General features: G+C 40.1%; 1 protein-coding gene across 1 annotated transcript in view; it reads right to left on the bottom strand.

Moving 5' to 3' along the window:
* Nucleotides 1–18,790, bottom strand: part of LOC137375649 (vascular endothelial growth factor C-like) — a 75,079-nt gene extending 56,289 nt beyond the window's left edge. Inside the window, exon 1 of the mRNA XM_068043033.1 lies at nt 18,611–18,790. Within this exon, the coding sequence (XP_067899134.1) occupies nt 18,611–18,790 (180 nt within the window). The remainder of the gene's footprint in view (nt 1–18,610) is intronic.
* Between the last annotated feature and the right edge of the window lie 1,195 nt (nt 18,791–19,985).

The following is a 19,985-nucleotide window of genomic DNA, read 5'->3' as shown; positions in this document are numbered from 1 at the left end:
GTAGCAATTTTGGTAGAGATAAGAACTGTAATTTGTCCCTGATTATTAATCCATCCATTAATGAGGCCTGTTTCTAATGGGAGCATCATGGGCTGCCAAAACTGAGGCCTGTCTGAAAATTGGAACAGTTATCGATTAATTTTCTTTTGCAATTCTGGTCCCACGTCCACCTTGTTTACAACATAAATGGAGTTGTATTGAGGCATAAATTGGACCCTTTTAAGGCCTTGCCAGGAATAAGGCAAGTAAGTTCAGTACAACATAGGAGCAGTAACTCAAATGTTCTGAATTATTAACACAATCTCCACTCGGCATCATATTCACACTCTGTAAATATTTGGATGAGTTTGTGATACAAGTGCCAATGTTGTCTCTTAAAACATGAACTGTACCCAACTAAAATGCTAATGCAAAGATATGAGTGCAGCTACTAATATAGATCCATCTCCCTCACTCATTTACTTTATGCTTTAAACGTGCCCCTGTAATGTGGCAAATGGAGAAATAATTTTTGGTGGTCTTTTAAATTCTTTCCTTTGGTATTCTCTCTTGAACACTTTCATTTCTTTCTGGGGTACAGTTGCAGGGATGATATCGTTCCTCTGTTCTTCACCCAAATGGCTGTTAAACTTGAGCCTTAACCGTCAATGTTGACAGGGTATCTGATTGTGGAGGTGCTATAGGTATGCATGCACACAGGGGGCTCTCTTTCATGATCAGAAGCCTGAAAATAAGCAGTTTTCCCTTTCCTAACCTACTAACCAATGTTCATTTATTTTATTTTCCCTTCTGTAAATCTTCTTGTGCCATACATGATTGGCCTTGAAATTTGTTTGAGCAGCACCCACCAATCAGGTGAAAATTGTGTGCTGAAGGGTCCAATGTAGCCTGTGGCATGAACAGTCGGTGTCAGAAAACATATTGGTTAAGGTGCCTTGTTGTCATCCAGGGAACTCACCTGAAACAAGCATTAGCCCCATTGCCTATGCAAACTCAGGACCCAACATCTATTTCAAGGCCTTTTGCCAATGACTGACCATAGCATGCGCCGTGCACCCTGTGGTCAGCTGCCACCAAAGAGCACTCCTCCTGGGTCCACATTAAAACTGTGGATGACTTAGTCAGCCGATATTTACTCCAACCCCTGCATCCCACCACCCCACCGAGCAAGCTCCCCCGGGGCTGTGACTGGTGCCCACAGCTTGCCGGTAACGTACAAGTGAGGCCGGTGGACCAATTTCTTGTTGGTGCATTTGAAAAAAAAATCAACCAATGATATTCAGAACTTTAACCTGTCATTAGGAGTCTCAAGCCTGGTAATCGTTAAAGCTGTCTCATATATTAAGAAATAACAGAATCCCCGTAATGGGCACAGCAATAACAGAAGGATCAGTGGTGATTCCAGTTTCTGTATCAAAAGCACCAAGTGAAGTCATGGAATTAAATTTCATTTTTGTTATTATCCTTTCAGCATGACCATCATTTATTGTCATTCAATATCCTGGCATGGTGGTAGTGAATGAAGTCAAGATTAGACTCATCTAAAAATCACAAAAAGTTAATTTACAGCAATGAAGACAATTAATTCCATACTTTGGAGATCAGCTGTCCAGGCAGAAATCTGGAACGTCTGCCTTTCAGAGCAGCAGACAAGGCTTACAATGGTTGAACTGGTTTCTGTCTCTCTCATTGGCAATGGTTATTCTTCAACAGCATGGCCAACAAGTCTTTTTGACCAGAACTAATTAGCGTGCCCAAAGGATTGAAGCACAGTGGATGTCCACCCAATCAGTACCATCAGTCTCAGAAAACCAAGGGAAGGTCTGACGATGAATGAGACAAAGGAGATGCTCACCAGCCATTATTTAATTAATCTTCAGTTCTGGTAATCATAAAAGCCAAGTGCTCCCCCTACGGAGTGGAAGGGAGCAAAGGAAGAGCATATCACCATAAACTGCATCTCCAAGATGAACTTTGGCTGAAAGATCTGGGAACATCTCGTCTGTCTCCCCTGTTGAGTAAACTAAAGGGTACACCAAAAACTAAAATAATCTGAAACACAGCCAGAGAGGGAATTGGAAGTCTCAATTACATCACACAAATATCCAAGAAATGTTAAAGATACAAGCTTCTAGGTCTCTACGGGAGGCAGACGCACAGGATTTTTTGGATTGCTTCTAAATCTGTTTAAATGCAAAACAAATCTCTTGATTTACTGCAACATTGGCCACAGATATCAGCTGATTATTTAATTTAAAAGAGGAAATTCTTTTGACAATGTTCTCGAACAGTCACTGGGCTACTTGTGTATGAGATTTTTCTTCTTTAACTTAAACTTGATTTAATCTGAGATGTTGGGCATAGGGTTTTACATAGTGGTCTGGTTTACTCATTTCATGATTTAAAAAAATCTTTTTTAACTTGGGGGTGCATTTTATACTTTTCCTGGGTAGGAATTTCTGTGCTGGGGAATTGAATATTTTTACATATATTGTAAGTACATCTAGGTCAGGTGCAGTGCAAGTTGGATACAAGATGAAGTTTGTTCCACTCCACCTTTAGAATAGAATCCTCACCAGTGTGTCATTCCCATTTCCTAAATAGTCATTCTTTTTGCCTCTCTGTTGAGTAAAGCCACCACGTTAGAGGTCAAAAGACTGATGTGTTGCTTCTTCACAAAATTGCATTCTACCAGCACACAATTTTCTGTCCAGTAAAGTTAATGGATGAAAATGGACTGGGAGTATGTGATTTTGTAAGATGCACTCCTTGCACACTCCAAGGAGCTACCTTACATTGGATTTTTAACTTGTTAGTGCTGTAGTATGGAAAGTTTTGTACTGTAAATTTGCACCCAATAGATTAACTGAAATACATTTGGCATAACATCCTGAGAGCCAGCAGTTAGAGGGGATTCCCATGCTGTCAGTTCATTCTGGATTTGAACCCAGATGTGAAATAGTAGCATTCAGATTCTTTATATCATCTGGTCCCTCTAACTTAATTTTTTCATTGCCTAGTAACTCAAGTGATTGACCATTTAAAACGCAACCGGAACATGACTACTTCAAGCTGAGAGAATGTTTCTCCAACCAACTTAATCACAGTTGAATGAGTTTTATTAGTTAATATTGGGTGAGATTTGTTTGTATCTGGGCTGTCACAACAACGCCTCAAACTAAAACTTACCATTACCCCCTCCCACCACACCCCCATCCCTATGCTCTCATAGGAAGAGCCTGGCTTAAATTTTGGGGCACTCACTAGACAAAACTGGTGCTATAGCTTGCCAGGCAGTAGCTGAAACAAATGGCAAATTTTATTTTTGATTGCATCTCCAAAAGGCCAATAAGAGAGCAGCACTAACTACAGCAGAAAAGAAGTCCTGCACTTTGATTCCTCATCATCATAGGTCAAAGAATGTTGCTGTACATCTCACGTAAAATTTATGCACTACCATACTGTGCACTGATCTGGTGAAGAGGCAGCCTGTCTTTGATATCCTCAATCAGGGAGTCTCAAATCCATGATATACATCTATGCATATATCAGTCATGGCTCAGTGGTTGCCGTCTTGCCCCCAGCTCAGACGATGAGTTCAAGTCCTACACAAGAGACTTCAGCATAAAAATCTAGGCTGATGCTGCAGTGCAGTACTAAGGGAATTCTGTACTGACAGAGGTGTTGTCATTTGAATAAGATGTTACACTGAAGCTCCCTCTGCACCTTAACATGGTCATACAAGATCCAATGGCATGATTTTGAAGAAAACCAGAAGATTTCTCCCACAGTGTCCTGGCAAATATTTATCCCTCATCTGACATCACTAAACAAGTAGATGGGCATTATCAAATTATTATTTGTGGAACCTGCTGAGCACCAGTTGGCTGCTGCATATTACAACAGTGACGACAAAAGTATTGATTGGTTGTGAAGTGCATTGAGATCTCCTGAGATCATGAAAGGCTCTATATAAATGCAAGTGTTTTCTTCTTTCTTACTTTGACTATAGATACCATTAATTGTATTTAAAGGTAACGTTAAGCTTAGTTCATCGAAAATTAACTTAGTTAGTTAGTAGTGGGCTAGATTTCCCTGCCTTGACTATGAATGGCTGGGAAAGTAGTCCAGTGTTTGGTTCTGGCTTGTGTAAAAGTTGGTGTTTGGTTTAAAGCAAGATTATCTTCATTGGAAAATTATTGACCCAATTCTCCAGATGTATTCATCAGTATGCAGCACAGTGACATAATTAGTGCAAGAGTACAGGAGCTAGTGAAGGAAGGCATTGTGTGATTTAGTCATTATTAATGTGGGGCATTTTGCATTTTCTAGTAACACTGTCATTACTAGCAAAATAGGTCATGAAGTCTGGACAAATTCCTGGGAATCGATAACATATATTAATGTTAGCAAATTATATAAAGAAACTACTAATTGTGTGTAAGGCAGTTGGGTTAATTCAAGAATCCTCAAAGAAATGAGTGAATAAATGATATTTATGAAGCTCCATTCTTGCAGACTGGAAGATGGCAAACGTTAGCCCAGCATTCAAAAACATAGTGAGACATGAAGCAGCATCATAAGATCAGAAGTGGGGATGTTTGCTGATGATTGCACAATGTGCAGCACCATTCATGACTCCTCAGATACTGAAGCAGTCCGTGTCCATATGCATCAAGACCCGGACAACATCCAAGCTTGGGCTGATAAGTGGCAAATAACATTCGCGCCACATAAGTGGCGGGCAATGACCATGTCAAACAAGAGAGAATCTAACCATCTCCTCTTGACACTCAATGGCATTACCATCACTGAATCCCCCTACTATCAACATCCTGGGGGCCACCATTGACCGGAATCCCCCTACTATCAACATCCTGGGGGCCACCACTGACCGGAAACTGAACTGGATCAGCCACATAATTACTGTGGCTACAAGTGCAGGTCAGAAGCTGGGAATTCTGTGGCGAGTAACTCACCTCGTGTCTCCCCAATGCCTGTCCACCATCTACAAGGCACAAGTCAGGAGTCTGATGGAATACTCTCCACTTGACTGGATGGGTGCAGCTCCAACAACATTCAAGAAGCTCAACACCATCCAGGAGAAAGCAGCCCACTTGACTGGCACCTCATACACCACCTTCAACATTCACCCCCTCTACCACACACGCACTGTGGCAGCAGTGTGTACCATCTACAAGATGCACTGCAGCAACACACCAAGGCTCCTTCGACACCACCTTCCAAACCTGTGACCTCTACCACCAAAAAGGACAAGGGCAGCAGATGCATGGGAACATCACCACCTGCAAATTCCCCTCAAAGCCACACACCATCCTGAATTGGAACTATATCGATGTTCCTTCGCTGTCACTGGGCTAAATTCCTGGAACTCCTTTCCTAACAGCACTGTTGGTATACCTACACCACATGAAGTGCAGCGGCTCAAGAAATCAGCTCACCACCACCTTCTCAAGGGAAATTAGGGATGGGCAATAAACGTTGTGTGATTGCCTTTAACAGTAATGTACCATTCAGATCTTAGTATGCTAATGAGCAGAGTACCAGGATGCAGACATGTGACTACATGCCAGGCTCACTCTGTAACTGGATCATCAAGAGGCAAATCCTATAAATGGTTCGCTCTGTACTGAATCTTATAGTTAGCTGTAATAAACCTGTTTGAGATCTTCAACTACCTGAACTCCACACACTTCAGTTATGTTGTAGACAATATAAAAAGCTTCTCATTTCAATAATGCTGGCCTAGCCAGAGATGCCCATATCACCCGAACGAATAAAAAAAAAATTATAGATAAGTTAGCCTAGCATTAATAATGAGGATGCTTAACAGTATGTGATGATGTAACCATTTGTTTAAAAAACCATCAAATCTATAATGAGTAATCAACGTTAATGTAGAGGCAACAGATCATACTTCACTAGTCTACAAAAATTACTTGAACATGCAAATAAATTAGTGCTTAAGTGATATGCATTGGGCATAATTTTCTGAAGACATTTGATAAGATTCTACATGTGAGAGTTATAAATAGCTGGATTGAAATCTAGCTTGGAAATGAGATGCCAAAGGCGATAGTCAATGGAAAAGCCTTCAGATGGGGGCCTAATTGTGTTGTGCAGGCATCTTAACTGGATCTTCTGCTGTTCCTATTATTCAAAATAATATGGTGGAATAATCTTTTTGTAATATTACATACGTATCTTATCACTGGAAAATTTTGTAACAAGTACAAGAGAAATTTATGGTATTTAAAAAAGATATAGAACAATTGAGCAACTTGGATAAACAAGGACAGATTGCTTTTAAATGTTCATAAATGGAAATTAATACATATTGAAATAGGAAACATTATTTTAAATAGACCAGTCCAATTCAGGGACCAGGCATATCTAAAAGTAAGACACCAATAAAAATCTTTACGGACAGTCTGGCCTAGGAAACTGATTTAAAATTCAAAGTGAATAAAATAATTTGGAACGTTCTGCCCAGATAAACACACATTGGTTGGATGGTCCTTGACTGGATGTTCTGAGTGTGATTTTTGACTAATTCATTGAAAGTTTCAAGTCATTGTGAAGCTATTTTTAACACGATTAACAGAAGGACTGGGGCAGTTACATACACAATGATTACAAATGAAAGAAAGAGCTTGCATTTATATAGTACTTTTCAGAACCTCAAAATATCCTAAACTCAATGAAGCACTTTTGAAGTGTAAATACTGTTGTAATGAGGAAATACAGCATCTAATTTGCACAAATTCAGGGTTTCAAACATCAGTGAGATAAGTAACCAGACAATTCTTTCTTGGTGATGTTGGTCGAGAGATAAATGTTGGCCGGGACACCAGGAGAAACTCCTCTGCTCTAACTTCAAATAGCGCCATAGACTCTTTTATATTCATCTGAGAGGGCAGACAAGGCCTTGGTTTAATATCTTACCAGAAAGTCAGGAACTCCAAGAATGCAGCACTCCCTCAGGACTGCACTGAATTGTCAGCCCAGATTATAAATTCAAATCTCTGAAGTCGGACTTGAACCCACAACCTTCTGACTCAGGCAAGAGTGGTACCACTGAGCCCAGGCTGTCAACTTCATTATTGGGGCTACTAATGGGATACTTTGTGGACTTTGATTCAATCAAAAACAATCCCGAGAAGAACAACAATTATGATTTTGAAACCTAGGGCTCTATATTATGGAAAGAACCTCACAGAGCTGAATTTGTTTCTACTGGAGTGAAGAAGATTGTGAGGGAACATAATTAAAGTTTTTAGAAATCCAGAATGACAGAGCAATACTAACCTAAACAGGTTATGTAACTTGCTCTATTAAGTGCTTACTTGCTCCATTAGAAAAACCTACAACATTAATGACCTAAAGCAAGGTTTGAGACTAGAAGACTCCAGTCCTCCCTCCCCAGCAATGCAATGAATATGTGGAATAAACTTTCCGCAGAATTTATTGCTGTGTAGCTCAGGCCCTTCAAAAAGCAGATAAATATAGAATCATACAAAGTTTAAGGCACAGAAAGAGGCCACTTGGCCCATCGTGTCTGCGCCAGTCGAAAAACGATCCACCGATTCTAATATTAGGTTACAAATGTCATCCAACAGTTATGCTTGTGCTGTTTCCATGGAAATGTCAACCACACAAAGCAAATTGGAAGGTGACTTCAGGTCTTTCAGGTCAGGAAGAAATTCCAAAAACCTTTATCTTAGATGACTATATTTAAATTAGCAGCATGTACCGGAGAAAAACAAGAGCATAGCATAATACAAAGGCGTTAGACAGCAGCAACAATTACTTGCATTCATATAGTTCCTTTAACAAATCACAAGGGACTTCACAGAAGCATTATCAAGCAAAATTTGACACAGAGTCACATATTAGGACTGGTGACCAGAACAGCCAGGTTTTCAAGAAGCATCTTAAAAGGAGAAGGGGAGCGAGATAGAGAGGCAGAGAGATTTCGGAACGAAGCTTAGCGCCAAGGCAGCTGAAGGCATGATTAGAGCTCATGATAGGTATAAGTGTCCTGTGAAAGGAGTGGGCTTCATGTTCTATGCATTCCTAAGTTCTTAATTTCAAAGGGTACTTAGTAAGAAGCTGATTGAAGCCAGGAAGTTTATGGCTGTTTGCCACCATCTTCCATTTTAAAAAATAGTTATGATTTATATGGGACTAAAATCCTACCTTAACCACAAAAAAATGCAGGTAAGTTCAAGAAAATCAGCATAACCTTAGTTGAAAGGGTAATTTATAATAGGATGCCAGTTTTCAATCATTAAATAAAAATTGTTTTAATTGCTTCAGATAATTTAAAATCTAACATCTAACTTTAAAAGCTATAAAGGCAATAACAGAAAAAATGATTAGAGAGCAAATCAAGCTAAACTAGAAACTAAAATAAAAGCAAAATACTGCGGATGCTGGAAATCTGAAATAAAAAAAAATGTGTCTCTCTACACCTCCATCCCCCACCAGAATGGTTTAAGGGCTCTCCGCTTCTTCCTTGAACAGAGGCCCAACCAGTCCCCATCCACCACCACCCTTCTCTGCCTGGCTGAACTTGTTCTCACATTGATCAACTTCACCTTCAACTCCACTCACTTCCTTCATGTAAAAGGTGTTGCTATGGGTACCCGCATGGGTCCTAGTTATGCCTGTCTTTTTGTGGGATATGTCGAACATTCCTTGTTCCAGCCCTACTCAGGCCCCCTCCCCCAACTCTTTTTCCGGTACATTGATGACTGTATCGGTGCCGTTTCCTGCTCCCGCCCCGAACTGGAAAAATTTATCAACTTTGCTTCTAATTTCCACCCTTCTCTCACCTTTACATGGTCCATCTCTGATACTTCCCTTCCTTGACTTCTCTATCTCCATCTCTGGGGATAGGCTGTCTACTAATATCCATTATAAGCCCACTGACTCCCACAGCTACCTCGACTACACTTCTTCACACCCTACCACCTGTCAGGACTCCATTCCATTCTCCCAGTTTCTCCATCTCCGACGCATCTGCTCTGATGATGCTACCTTCCATGACAGCGCTTCTGATATGTCTTCCTTTTTCCTCAACCGAGGATTCCCCCCACTGTGGTTGACAGGGCCCTCAACCGTGTCCGGCCCATTTCCCGCACCTCTACCCTCACCCCTTCCCCTCCCTCCCAGAACCGCGACAGGGTTCCCCTTGTCCTCACTTTCCACCCCATCAGCCTCCATTTCCAAAGGATCATCCCCCGCCATTTCCGCCACCTCCAGCGTGATGCCACTACCAAACGCATCTTCCATCCCTTCCCCTGTCAGCATTCCAAAGGGATCGTTCCCTCCATGACACCCTGGTCTACTCCTCCATTACCCCCACCACCTCGTCCCCTTCCCATGGCACCTTCCCCTGCAATCGCAGGAGGTGTAATACCCGCCCATCCTCTCTCCTCACTATCCCAGGCCCCAAACACTCCTTTCAGGTGAAGCAGCGATTTACTTGTACTTCTTTCAATGTAGTATACTGTATTCGCTGCTCACAATGTGGTCTCCTCTACACTGAGGAGACCAAACGCAGACTGGGTGATCGCTTTGCGGAACACCTCTGCTCAGTCCGCAAGCAAGACCCCGAGCTTCTGGTTGCTTGCCATTTCAACACTCCCCCCTACTCTCATGCTCACATCTCTGTCCTGGGATTGCTGCACTGAACATCAACGCAAGCTTGAGGAACAGCATCTCATTTCCTAATTAGGCACAATACAGCCTGCCGCACTGAACAGTGAGTTCAATAATTTCAGAGCATGACAGGCCCCCATTTTACTTTTATTTTTAGTTATTTTTTTCTTTTTCCTTTTTAAAATTTTTTTTTGTGTTTATTTTATTTTATTTCATCTTAGTTTGTTGAGTTTGCTTACCCACTGTTTTTTTTCATGTTTGTACTTGCGGCTGTTCAATTTTCAGTTCGTTAACACCTTATCTGTACTAATGCTTTGTCTTTCAACACACCATTAACATATTTTTTGCCTTTGCTCCACGACCTTATGGTCAGCTATTCTGTGATCTTGTCCTATCTACACATTCTCCTTTGTTATCTCTTGCCCCACCTCCGCTTTACTTGCTTATAACCTTTTACAGTTCTAATATTTGCCAGTTCTGAAGAAGGGTCACTGACCTGAAACGTTAACTCTGCTTCTCTCTCCACAGATGCTGCCAGAACTGCTGAGTATTTCCAGCATTTCTTGTTTTTATTTTAAACTAGAAACTAAATTGGTAATCTGAGATGAGAAAAAAGAACAAAAATGAAGAAATTTCAAGGAATACAGGGAACAATTGAGAGTTTTTGGGGTTCTTATGACCAGGTGACAAAGGGGGTCTAGGCATTCCCTCTCAGCCATTTCCTGGTTTAACCGTAACAGGGTTTAACTTTTTTAAGCACTGTGTTTTAACTCCCCCTCAGTGAATCCTTATTCACTGCTCTACAATTGTAAAGCAAAGAAATCAACCAGACAGGTTTTCTTAGATTTAAACAAGAAAGGTAGAAGTTTATTTACCTTAAAACTCTAATTCGGTTAAAACAACTATGAATCCGCGACGCAACCACGCTAGCATACGTATGTGATAAACACACGTGCAGATAGAGACAGAAAAAGGAGTAAGAATAAAGGGGAAAAGTTTGAAGCAATAGCTGGGTTTCATTTACTGTCCTTTGAGTTTGATGTAGAGTCTTTGATTGCAGTTAAATCGTGCCGTTTCGTTGGGGCCCTGTGGACGCATTCAAACGTGTTTCGATGTAGAGCGAGAGCGAGAGCGAGAGCGAGACGGATGTTTGGCCGGCAGCTCAATGTGGCGTGACTTACTCCCTCGAGTGGGTGGAAGTCCCGCCTCGGAACAATTAAAGCCTGGGGACCCATAAAATACGGAACAGATCCCCAGGCGAGGCGAGGCGGAGGCGGTTCGCCACCGACTTTTACATTGGAGGCCAGCTCCCGTCCGCCCACCGTAAAATTCCAGCCTTAGTATGCAAAAATATTTCCAGCCACTGCTGTGATTTCTTTAAACAAGTTATCTTTTTAGTCCAGCTACATTTTAAAATTAATGTTCATTTGATGAAATTAATATGCTTCATTCTTGGCAGGTGGGGTCTTCATGACGGCATTTGAGTGTAGATTAAATATTAAAGGAGCGAGAGAAAGAAATGATATGTTAAAAATTTTATGATTTTCTTCTCTGCAGTTTTCACTGCAGAAAATGACCATTGCCCTTTCTGGTAATTGGACAGAAACCAAATGCTTTGATTTCATGCAGAAAATGGAAGACAGTGATGAAATGGTCACTCAAAAACTCCGAGTTCTGGGATATCAATAAGGCAAATGATCCAAGTGAAATGCATCCAAGAATACATTACAAATGAGGAGAAAAGTATCTTTGGCTAAAAACTTTTTCAGCTTGTTAAACCCAGAGATAGTCCTGCAAGATTGGACAGTAGTTAAAGTTATTCCAACTTATATTAAAGAGAAAGGTCACGAGTATGCTCCGAGGAATGATGGGCTGGTTAACTTGACATTGGAGTTATAAAGGAAGCAATTCAAGTTCACTTGAGGAAAGTACAGACAATAATTCACAACCCATATGGGTTCCTGAGAAACATGTCATGCCTAACAAATTTATCAGAATATGTCGAGAATGCAATAGAATTGAGGGGTTGCTATATATCTTTACTTTGAGAAGGCAACCAATAAAGCAATAAGGGGAACGTAAAAGCCCATGGGATAAAGAATGAAGGTGCAAACTTATTAGTAAACTGATTATATAATAGGAAACAAAAGATAATGAAAAGTGATAAAAGTTGTAATTGGACAGGCATGACCAGCAATGGACCAGTCAATACAGAATGCAAATCCTTCATCTCACTATCACGTATTTATTATAGAATTATTATTGTAAAATTTATGTGTGACATTGCGACGCAGATGATGCTGGACTCTTGCAGGCTCTTTCCCACCCAAGAATGGTGATGACCCCCAACCCCCTCAATCCATTACAAAGTAAAACAACCTGTTTTTTTGGTGAAATTGATTGAGGGAGGAATGTTAGCCTAAACACTAAGAAAGCTTTCTGCTTCTCTTCGAAAAGCACTATGGAATCTTTAATGTCCTTCAGGACAGGCAGATAGAGCTGTGATGCAACATCTAATCCAAAAGACCCCCACTCCAATAATGTTAGACACAGGAGAAAAACAGGAGCACAGGCAATTAGACAGCAGCAACAATGACTTGCATTTATATAGTGCCTTTAACATAGTATAATATCCCAAGGGGCTTCACTGGAGCGTCATCAAGCAAAATTTGACAGCAAGCCACATCAAGAGACATTTTAGCACAGGTGACCAGAAGCTTCCCTCAGTATTTTAAAGCAAAGTGTGGGGTGCAAACCTACAAGCTTATAATCCAGAGGCGAGTTGCTACCAACTGAGGCAACAAAAACATACAAGAACATATGAAGAATCAGTAGTGTTACTATATATTTTGTGGAGGTCCCTGTAAAAGGAGTGTTCCTTCAAAAAAATCTCAGAAATGTGGAAACAAACGTCAAGAGTAATTCTGCAGAGATGCTCTCACTAAAATAACAGATACACATAGGCTTAAAAGTTGCCAAGTAATATTACCTTATGAACACTTAACACACTTGAATCTAATTCCACTATTTTTAAGGAAACGTTAACCACTGGGTTAATTGTTTGTTAACACAACAAAGAAAGGGAGTTGGTGCACATAAAGCATGTATAAGATAACACAGTAATTTCCAGGTAATAGAAGCTTTAAAAAAAAATCACCAAGATTTCTACTTTTTACCACTTGATAACACAATGTACTGAAGCACACAGGAAAGTCAATTTGGGAAATGGAGGTGCCACATTAGTGCAGGGTTGCACTAATCAGGAACAACTGAGGAAGCTGTGACAAAAATAAAACATTTTTCTAAGATTTAGCATGGCATTGGCATCTTTCATTCTGTCAAGGCACATATGGGGTTAAAATACAGTTTCATTCACACAGAATGACAATCTGTCTTGTTCAAATTTATTAGTATGTCTGAAACCTTCGCAGAAATATAGTCAGGACATGTAGCTTGCACAGACAGTGAGAAAAGGGAAAGAACCATTATGCAATAACATTACTGATATGTTGAACTATCAGTTGTGAACTACGTATAATTTTCTACTTACACAAGTTGCTAGCTAAGCTTAACGATCGCTGTAAAAATATCTTATGTTACATCTACTTTGCATTAGTTAAAGCCCAAGTCAAAGTCCAGTGTAATATGATTCTTCTGTCTTCCAAAGAGTAAGACAGGATTAAACCAATCGCTAAATTAAATTGAAAATAGTCCTCTAGTTAATTTGTGGTCATGCTACAAAATTTACTAAGCTACTAGAACACAAGGGTTTACCCATCACAATAGTCTGTGACATACAAACAATTTCTTTTTTTCCCGAAAAGACTGAAGAAGCTCCAAGGAGATCTTTACTCCGTAATAAAACTATGTCTGATGCTAACAGTACATGTAAAAATTAGAAAATATTTAGTTTCCAAACAATGACATCACTCACCTAGATAAGCATAAAACAGAGTAGATAATTGAAAAAAAAACTAAGGCAGTAAACAATCTGTTTACAGCACATCTTCAATGCTGATGAGGATACTGACAAATTGTAATGAAAATAGTTAGTGCACATTCTAATTGGGCTTCTTTCCAGTTAAACATTCTAAAGAATGAGTCGATATACTTTGCTCCAACACTTTACTTTTTTAATTGTTTGTTATTGATGTTAAAAGAGAGCAACTAAGATCATTATAATTACTTGTATATGCAAAAAAGTTCAATTAACTAAGACACCTGTTACTTACAATAGTTGGACGTAGGGCAAGTTTAGAATTAGAACTTTTAGTAATGACTTTTCCTGGCTTACAAAATATCCATGCGCCTCTGCTTTCATGCAAGGTCCCACATGTGAGCTTCTGATCTTTGCCTTGTTGTCTGTGGGAGATATCATGCAGAGGCCAGGAAAATAATAGTATAAAATGCACTCAGAAAATAGTTATATTTAGTACCTTATTAAATATTAGAAATATATAGTCAATATGCACTTGATTAAAGACATTTCATGCCCCACTTATTCTGGTAAATTGGGTTACCACATAATTTTCTATTGCCTTGCGAACTTGAGTGTTTTTCATCTTTCTGCATTTCACTAACACTGGCAGATAGACTTGTTCAGTTAGCAGTCTTTCCTTTTGCATTAGCATTCCTGGGGAATGAGGTATTAATTTCTAGTGCATAACTTTGACATCTGGTTTCACAGTAGATGTGTGGTGGCATATGAGACACAAATGTTAAATGCACATGTGCCCTACATACAGGTATCAGTGAAACTTTCACAAAGATTTTAAGAGAAATATGGATGGAACGCTTAAGTCAGCTATGGCTCATTAGCACCCTTGCCTTTGAGTCAGAAGGTTGTGGGTTCAAATTGCACTACAGATACTCAAGCACAAAATTCTGGACTGATGTTCCAGGGCAGTACTGAGGGATTGCCACACCATCTCTCAAATGAGTCATTAAACCGAGGCTCCATCTGTCCTCTCAGGTGGAGGTAAAAGACTCCACGGCACTAATTTGAAGAACTGAGGAGTTCATTCCAGTGTCCTGGACAATCGGTATCGCGCAATCAACATCACTTTAAAAACAGATGATCTGGTCATTATCATGCCGCTGTTTGTGGGACCTTGCTGCATGCAAATTGGATGCTGTATTTCATACAACAGCCACTGTACATCAACAATACCTCATTGGCTGTGAAATGCTTTCAGGTGTACTGATATTGTGAAAAGCTCTATATAGATAGAAGACTTTCTTTCTATGCAAGAAACAAACCAACCTTTGAAGCACTTAAAAATTCTGAATAAATATTCTTTTCCATTTCTTTTGCTTACATGATCAACTGTAGCACCTTGTAAATCGAAGAAAAACAGAAATATCATATAACAATAAACCATTACAAGGAGAGAACTGAAGGATATGCCACAAACCACCAGTTAAAAAGACACACTGCACTAAAACTACATGTATGGACAAGAAGTATCTTATAGTCAATCACACTCCACAGACAGAATAGTTTATCAGCCCTAATGTTTTGGAACATGTACATAAAAAAAGAGCTAATACTCAAACAACACAGCCCAAATGGAAAATGCAAATTGCACAATGATCAATGTCTCTGTTAATATGGAAGAAAACATTAACACAAATTGCTCCTGAAATAGAAAAATGCCTCAAAATCTAAAGGAAAATGACCCAAAAAAATAATCAACTTGCATTTATATAGCACCTTTCACAACCTCAGGACATCCCAAAATGTCTTACAGCCAATGAAGTACTATTGTGTAGTTACTGTTGTAATGTAGGAAAGCACTGAACAAAAACAAACAAGGTTAAGAAGTTACATAAAGAATGGAAATTCATCCAAACAGAAATAGAGAGAGCAAAAGCAAAGGAAATAGTGAGAAACAAATTCAGATGTGCAACAGTCAAAACAACTAATGACAGATATTACTCAGCAGAGATATCAACTGCTCTTGCTGTTAGCACACAAAATAAGAACATTTTCCAATACCAAAAATGGACATTATACAATTTGTTTAGCCCAAAATTCCTCAGTTATATTCTCACAGTTCATCCAGACAATCTGAACTGCAAATGTATAGAGGTAAATTGCTAACTCAGTACTTAAGGCATAATACTTCATTTCATCCAATGGCTGCTGAATTGGGGAAATTTGGAAACATCCAATTGGATCTGAATATATTCAATTTGAAATGTGCAAAATTATAGTTTTAATTTTATATATTTGAAATTTATCTCCCTCTAAAGCCTCTCCTCATCCCCTCCATGCTGTGCACTATTTCTTGTTGAAAGCAAGTCGATGGCCACCAAACTTCTATCTAGACATATTTCCCAGTTCAGATAAACATTTTGTCTTTGCGCCCACCCCCCCCCCCCACCCATCTACAAAATATACTGAAACTCTACTTGAATAAAATTGCAACGTGAAAGAATTAAATTTCCTACCCAGATTCAGTCTGCATAGTTCTGCTCTGTACATTAAATGCACAGTCAGGGCATTCATTCATACAGAACTTGTGAGAGATCTCAAACTCTAGCACATGTGCTAACATTAAGGCTGCTGGTTTTCATGGAAAAATAGAATTGCAGAATGTGATAAGCGCTTGCAAACATACAAAAGTGACAAAAGGAAAAGGCCAGTTGGCCCATTGAGCTTTGACCATACTATCATGGTGCATCTCAATACCCACAAGGACCCATGTAATCTCCCAGGAGAGGCAAAAAAAAGAGAGAAAAGACCCTTGGCCAAGTTAGGGGGGGAAACAATCTGGAAAATTCCCTTCTGACCCCTACACTGACTAGAAGGCACATCACCCAACACGTTCTATATACTGTGATACAAGCCACTATTAAGAACTTATCCAGCACCCTTTTGAATGCTTACAGTAAATCTACATTCACTGACAAGCCTAAAACTTGTTTCAAAGGTCAATGACCCTCTGTAAAGTTTTATGCTTAGGTAACTTTTACACATGTTCCCTGGTTCTCCTTAACCTGTATAATTCAAATAGCCTGTCCCCATGGATTGAATTTAATCTGTTCAATATTTTAACAGCTTCAATACAATTTCCTTCATGTCTACACTTTCCTACAGTAAAAATACACTTCTCTCTAAGCTCATCCTGGTAACTAAGGGTCTCTAAATTAGGTATCCGTCTAGTAGCCCTCCTCTGTACTTTTACTGGGGCCTCTATTATTTAAATAAAAACAAAATGCTGGAAATACTCAGCAAGTCTGTCAGCAACTGTGGAGAGAAAGAGTTAACATTTCAGGTCAATGACCTCTCCTCAAATCATCTCTACTACTTATCATGTGATGAGGGACCAAAACTGAGCACAATATTCTGGCTGAGGCATAACCATGCTCTTATACAAAGACAATATTGCCCTAACAATATGTTATTAGGTTTTGCTTTAACACTACATTTAGTTATATTAAATTAAAACTATTCTGCTTCCTTTGCATTACGGACTAACATCCATATTTCGCCAACAGGGGCAGGGGGAAGCAACAGATCCCCAAGTCTATTTCAGCCACAACGGGAATTGCACCCGTACTATTGGCGTTACTTTGAACCACATGCGAGCCAACTGAGCTAACAGCCCCCACCCTGCGTTAGACATTGGCCTATTCCCTCATTGAGATCTGGTTGTAATTATTTTTTCTCATAGCAGGTCCTGACACCGACATAATCTTTGTATCGTTCGTGAGCTTGCAGACAGTTCCTCCAACGCCGTTATCCCGATCATTAATACAGACTGTGAAGAGCTACGGCCCTAAAACCAATTCCTGTGGGATTCTGTGAGTAACCGGTCCCCGCCCTCTCCTCTCAACCACTCAACTCCGCAGTCACACCATTAATGACAAGCTTCTATAAAGAATGCAACCAATTCCTTATCCAACCCAAAACAGTAAAGTAATCCCTTAGGATTTGAATATTATTATGTAGCCTATTGTGTGGCACCTTGTCAAATTGCCACAAGCAGTGATAACAATCCCAGAAAAAGGCTCCAACTATCAAACGACAACGGGAAAATCAGAATGCAATGTTAGGGTCTTCTCCAACATTTTAATTGGACATCAAAACACCAACATATTTAAATAAGTGTCTCCATTAATGATTTTTATATGTTTTATGTTCTATAATTATGACAGTTCTAGAAATGAGCCAACCATGTATCTGTGCACAAACTAATGTTACAATACTTGTTCGAAGACAACTACAGTCTGGCCGAAATATAATTCCACTTTTGAAGTGTGCAATCTAGTGCAGCCCCCACACAATCTGATATCCGTCAGCTGGTTTTGCCCTTGGCTACTTGTGAGAGTAAGAAAAGTGATTCCTGTTTGAAGATCTAAGTTTCTGTACATCTACTGAGGATGCTGCGCCATGTCAAGGGAATTGATTATATACTTGAAGAGGAGATATCTGCAGAGTTATGAGTAAAGAGCAGGGCTAAAGATAGCTCTATTAAAGAGCCAGCACAGGCACGATGGGCTCAATGGTCTCCTCCTGTGCTGTATAATTCTATGTGCAAGAAAGGATGGAGGAAGTGACACAGGCCTTTACTGTGTCAGTCCTCCAGTGCAAACATAAAGGTGGTGAAGAGCTGGTGACAGCACCCGGGCTCTCTATAACCGAGGCTTTTCTTTGAATCAAATCGATTCTTTACCAGTAATTACTCAGTGCACATAAAACTCTGCCCTAATGCAAGAAATCTTTTGGTGCTACAAATAATGTTATCTCAATGACTGAAAAGACTATCTTGTATAGACACCGTCCACCCTAAATACATAAAAAAGCACATTTCAAGGACAAAACCAGCAGATATAAAATCGTCTAAGAGGTCTGAAATACAATTCCAGCCAGCTGGAAAGATATGCAGTGTTAAAGTTTGATATACATCATCTTTACCTCGCCTTCCTCTTCGTCCTGATACTGGTCATAGTAATCCTGGCTGGACTCATAGGCAGAGCTGGGTCCCAACAGCAGGACCTGCATGAAGCACAGAGCAATCAGCAGCGCTAACACACTCCAAACTCGTCCAGACTTCTGACAGCTCCGGGGAAGCAACTCGCTTAAGCCAACGTACATTGTTTCTGTTTCCCCCTCTCTCTACTTTAAAAAAACGTTGCATGAATATCTGCAAGCAAAATTCTTTAAGGAGCCGAAAAATAACTTTTTCTTCTCAAGCCCTGCAGTGTTGTTTCTTGAAATATAGAGAAAAGTAGTTGGAAATACCAAAACGTCCCTGTTGGTGTTTTTTGTTTGAGATATTCAACAAGCGCCAGTGTGCTTTCTGCTCCTAAACTTTTACAAACAAAAACCCTGCGCCTTTTTAATGTGCAGCTGCTTATCTAAGGATGAAAGTGGTCGAAACGTCAGAGGCTGGAAGTGCAATAAAACGCTGAATAGAAAGGTGGCTGATGTGTGGGGGCGGGCTGCCTGTTCTCTTACCTCATTCCCTGTCAACAGACTTTCCTCCGATCCAAAATATGTCAAAGCATGTTAGTGCAAAAAAAAAGAAATATGATCCTGCCGTTCTCGGACTGCACGCCCGCTTTAACCCTTTCAACGCCAGGTCCATCTCGTGGGTCATTTCAAGCCTCAATTTGGCCCCTGACGCTGCTGTTATTTTCAAATTGCCTCTGAACTTGGTGTGCAAGGCGGGGCGGGGGTGTTGGTGGGGAGCAAAATGTTAGCAATATCTGGGAAAGGAGAGAGGAGTTATTAAAACCTCTGTCTGAGAACCCTTCAGGACAATTTTCTGGGGTGGATTTTTTGGGGCATTAGGCTGCTCCAGGTTGGCTGCCAGTTGAAGGAGCGCCTGATTTTTATTTGCACAATGAGCCGGTTCCGGCAACCACCCGTTTCACGCCAGGGGCAGTAAATTACAAAAAAAAATCTAGCCCAACTCTGAGTGAACTCCAAACAGTCTCTGCCTTAAAGCTTAACCCAGGGTTCTGCAACCAGCGGCTCATTAAAGACTCAGGTGTGACTCCCCACCTTGATCGATTGAACCCATTTTGATGGCTTGTTTCATTTTTAATTTTTTTAAATTAACATTGTATTTGTGCAAAAGTATCATTCAATTCGCAACTTTTTTGTAAAAACCTTTAAAATGTTGAAATGTTTTTTAAAATTCATTTATGGGATGTGGGTGTCACTGGCAAGGCCAGCATTTATTGCCCATCCTTAATTGCCATTGAACTTAGTGGCTTGCGAGGCCATTTCAGAGGGCATTTAAGAGTCAACCACATTGCTGTGGGTCTGGAGTCACATGTAGGCC

Source organism: Heterodontus francisci, chromosome 12 (assembly GCF_036365525.1).
Source record: "Heterodontus francisci isolate sHetFra1 chromosome 12, sHetFra1.hap1, whole genome shotgun sequence".
Lineage (NCBI taxonomy): Eukaryota > Metazoa > Chordata > Chondrichthyes > Heterodontiformes > Heterodontidae > Heterodontus > Heterodontus francisci.
Note: the sequence above shows the minus strand (reverse complement) of the source record. Positions and strands in the feature narration are given on the sequence as shown.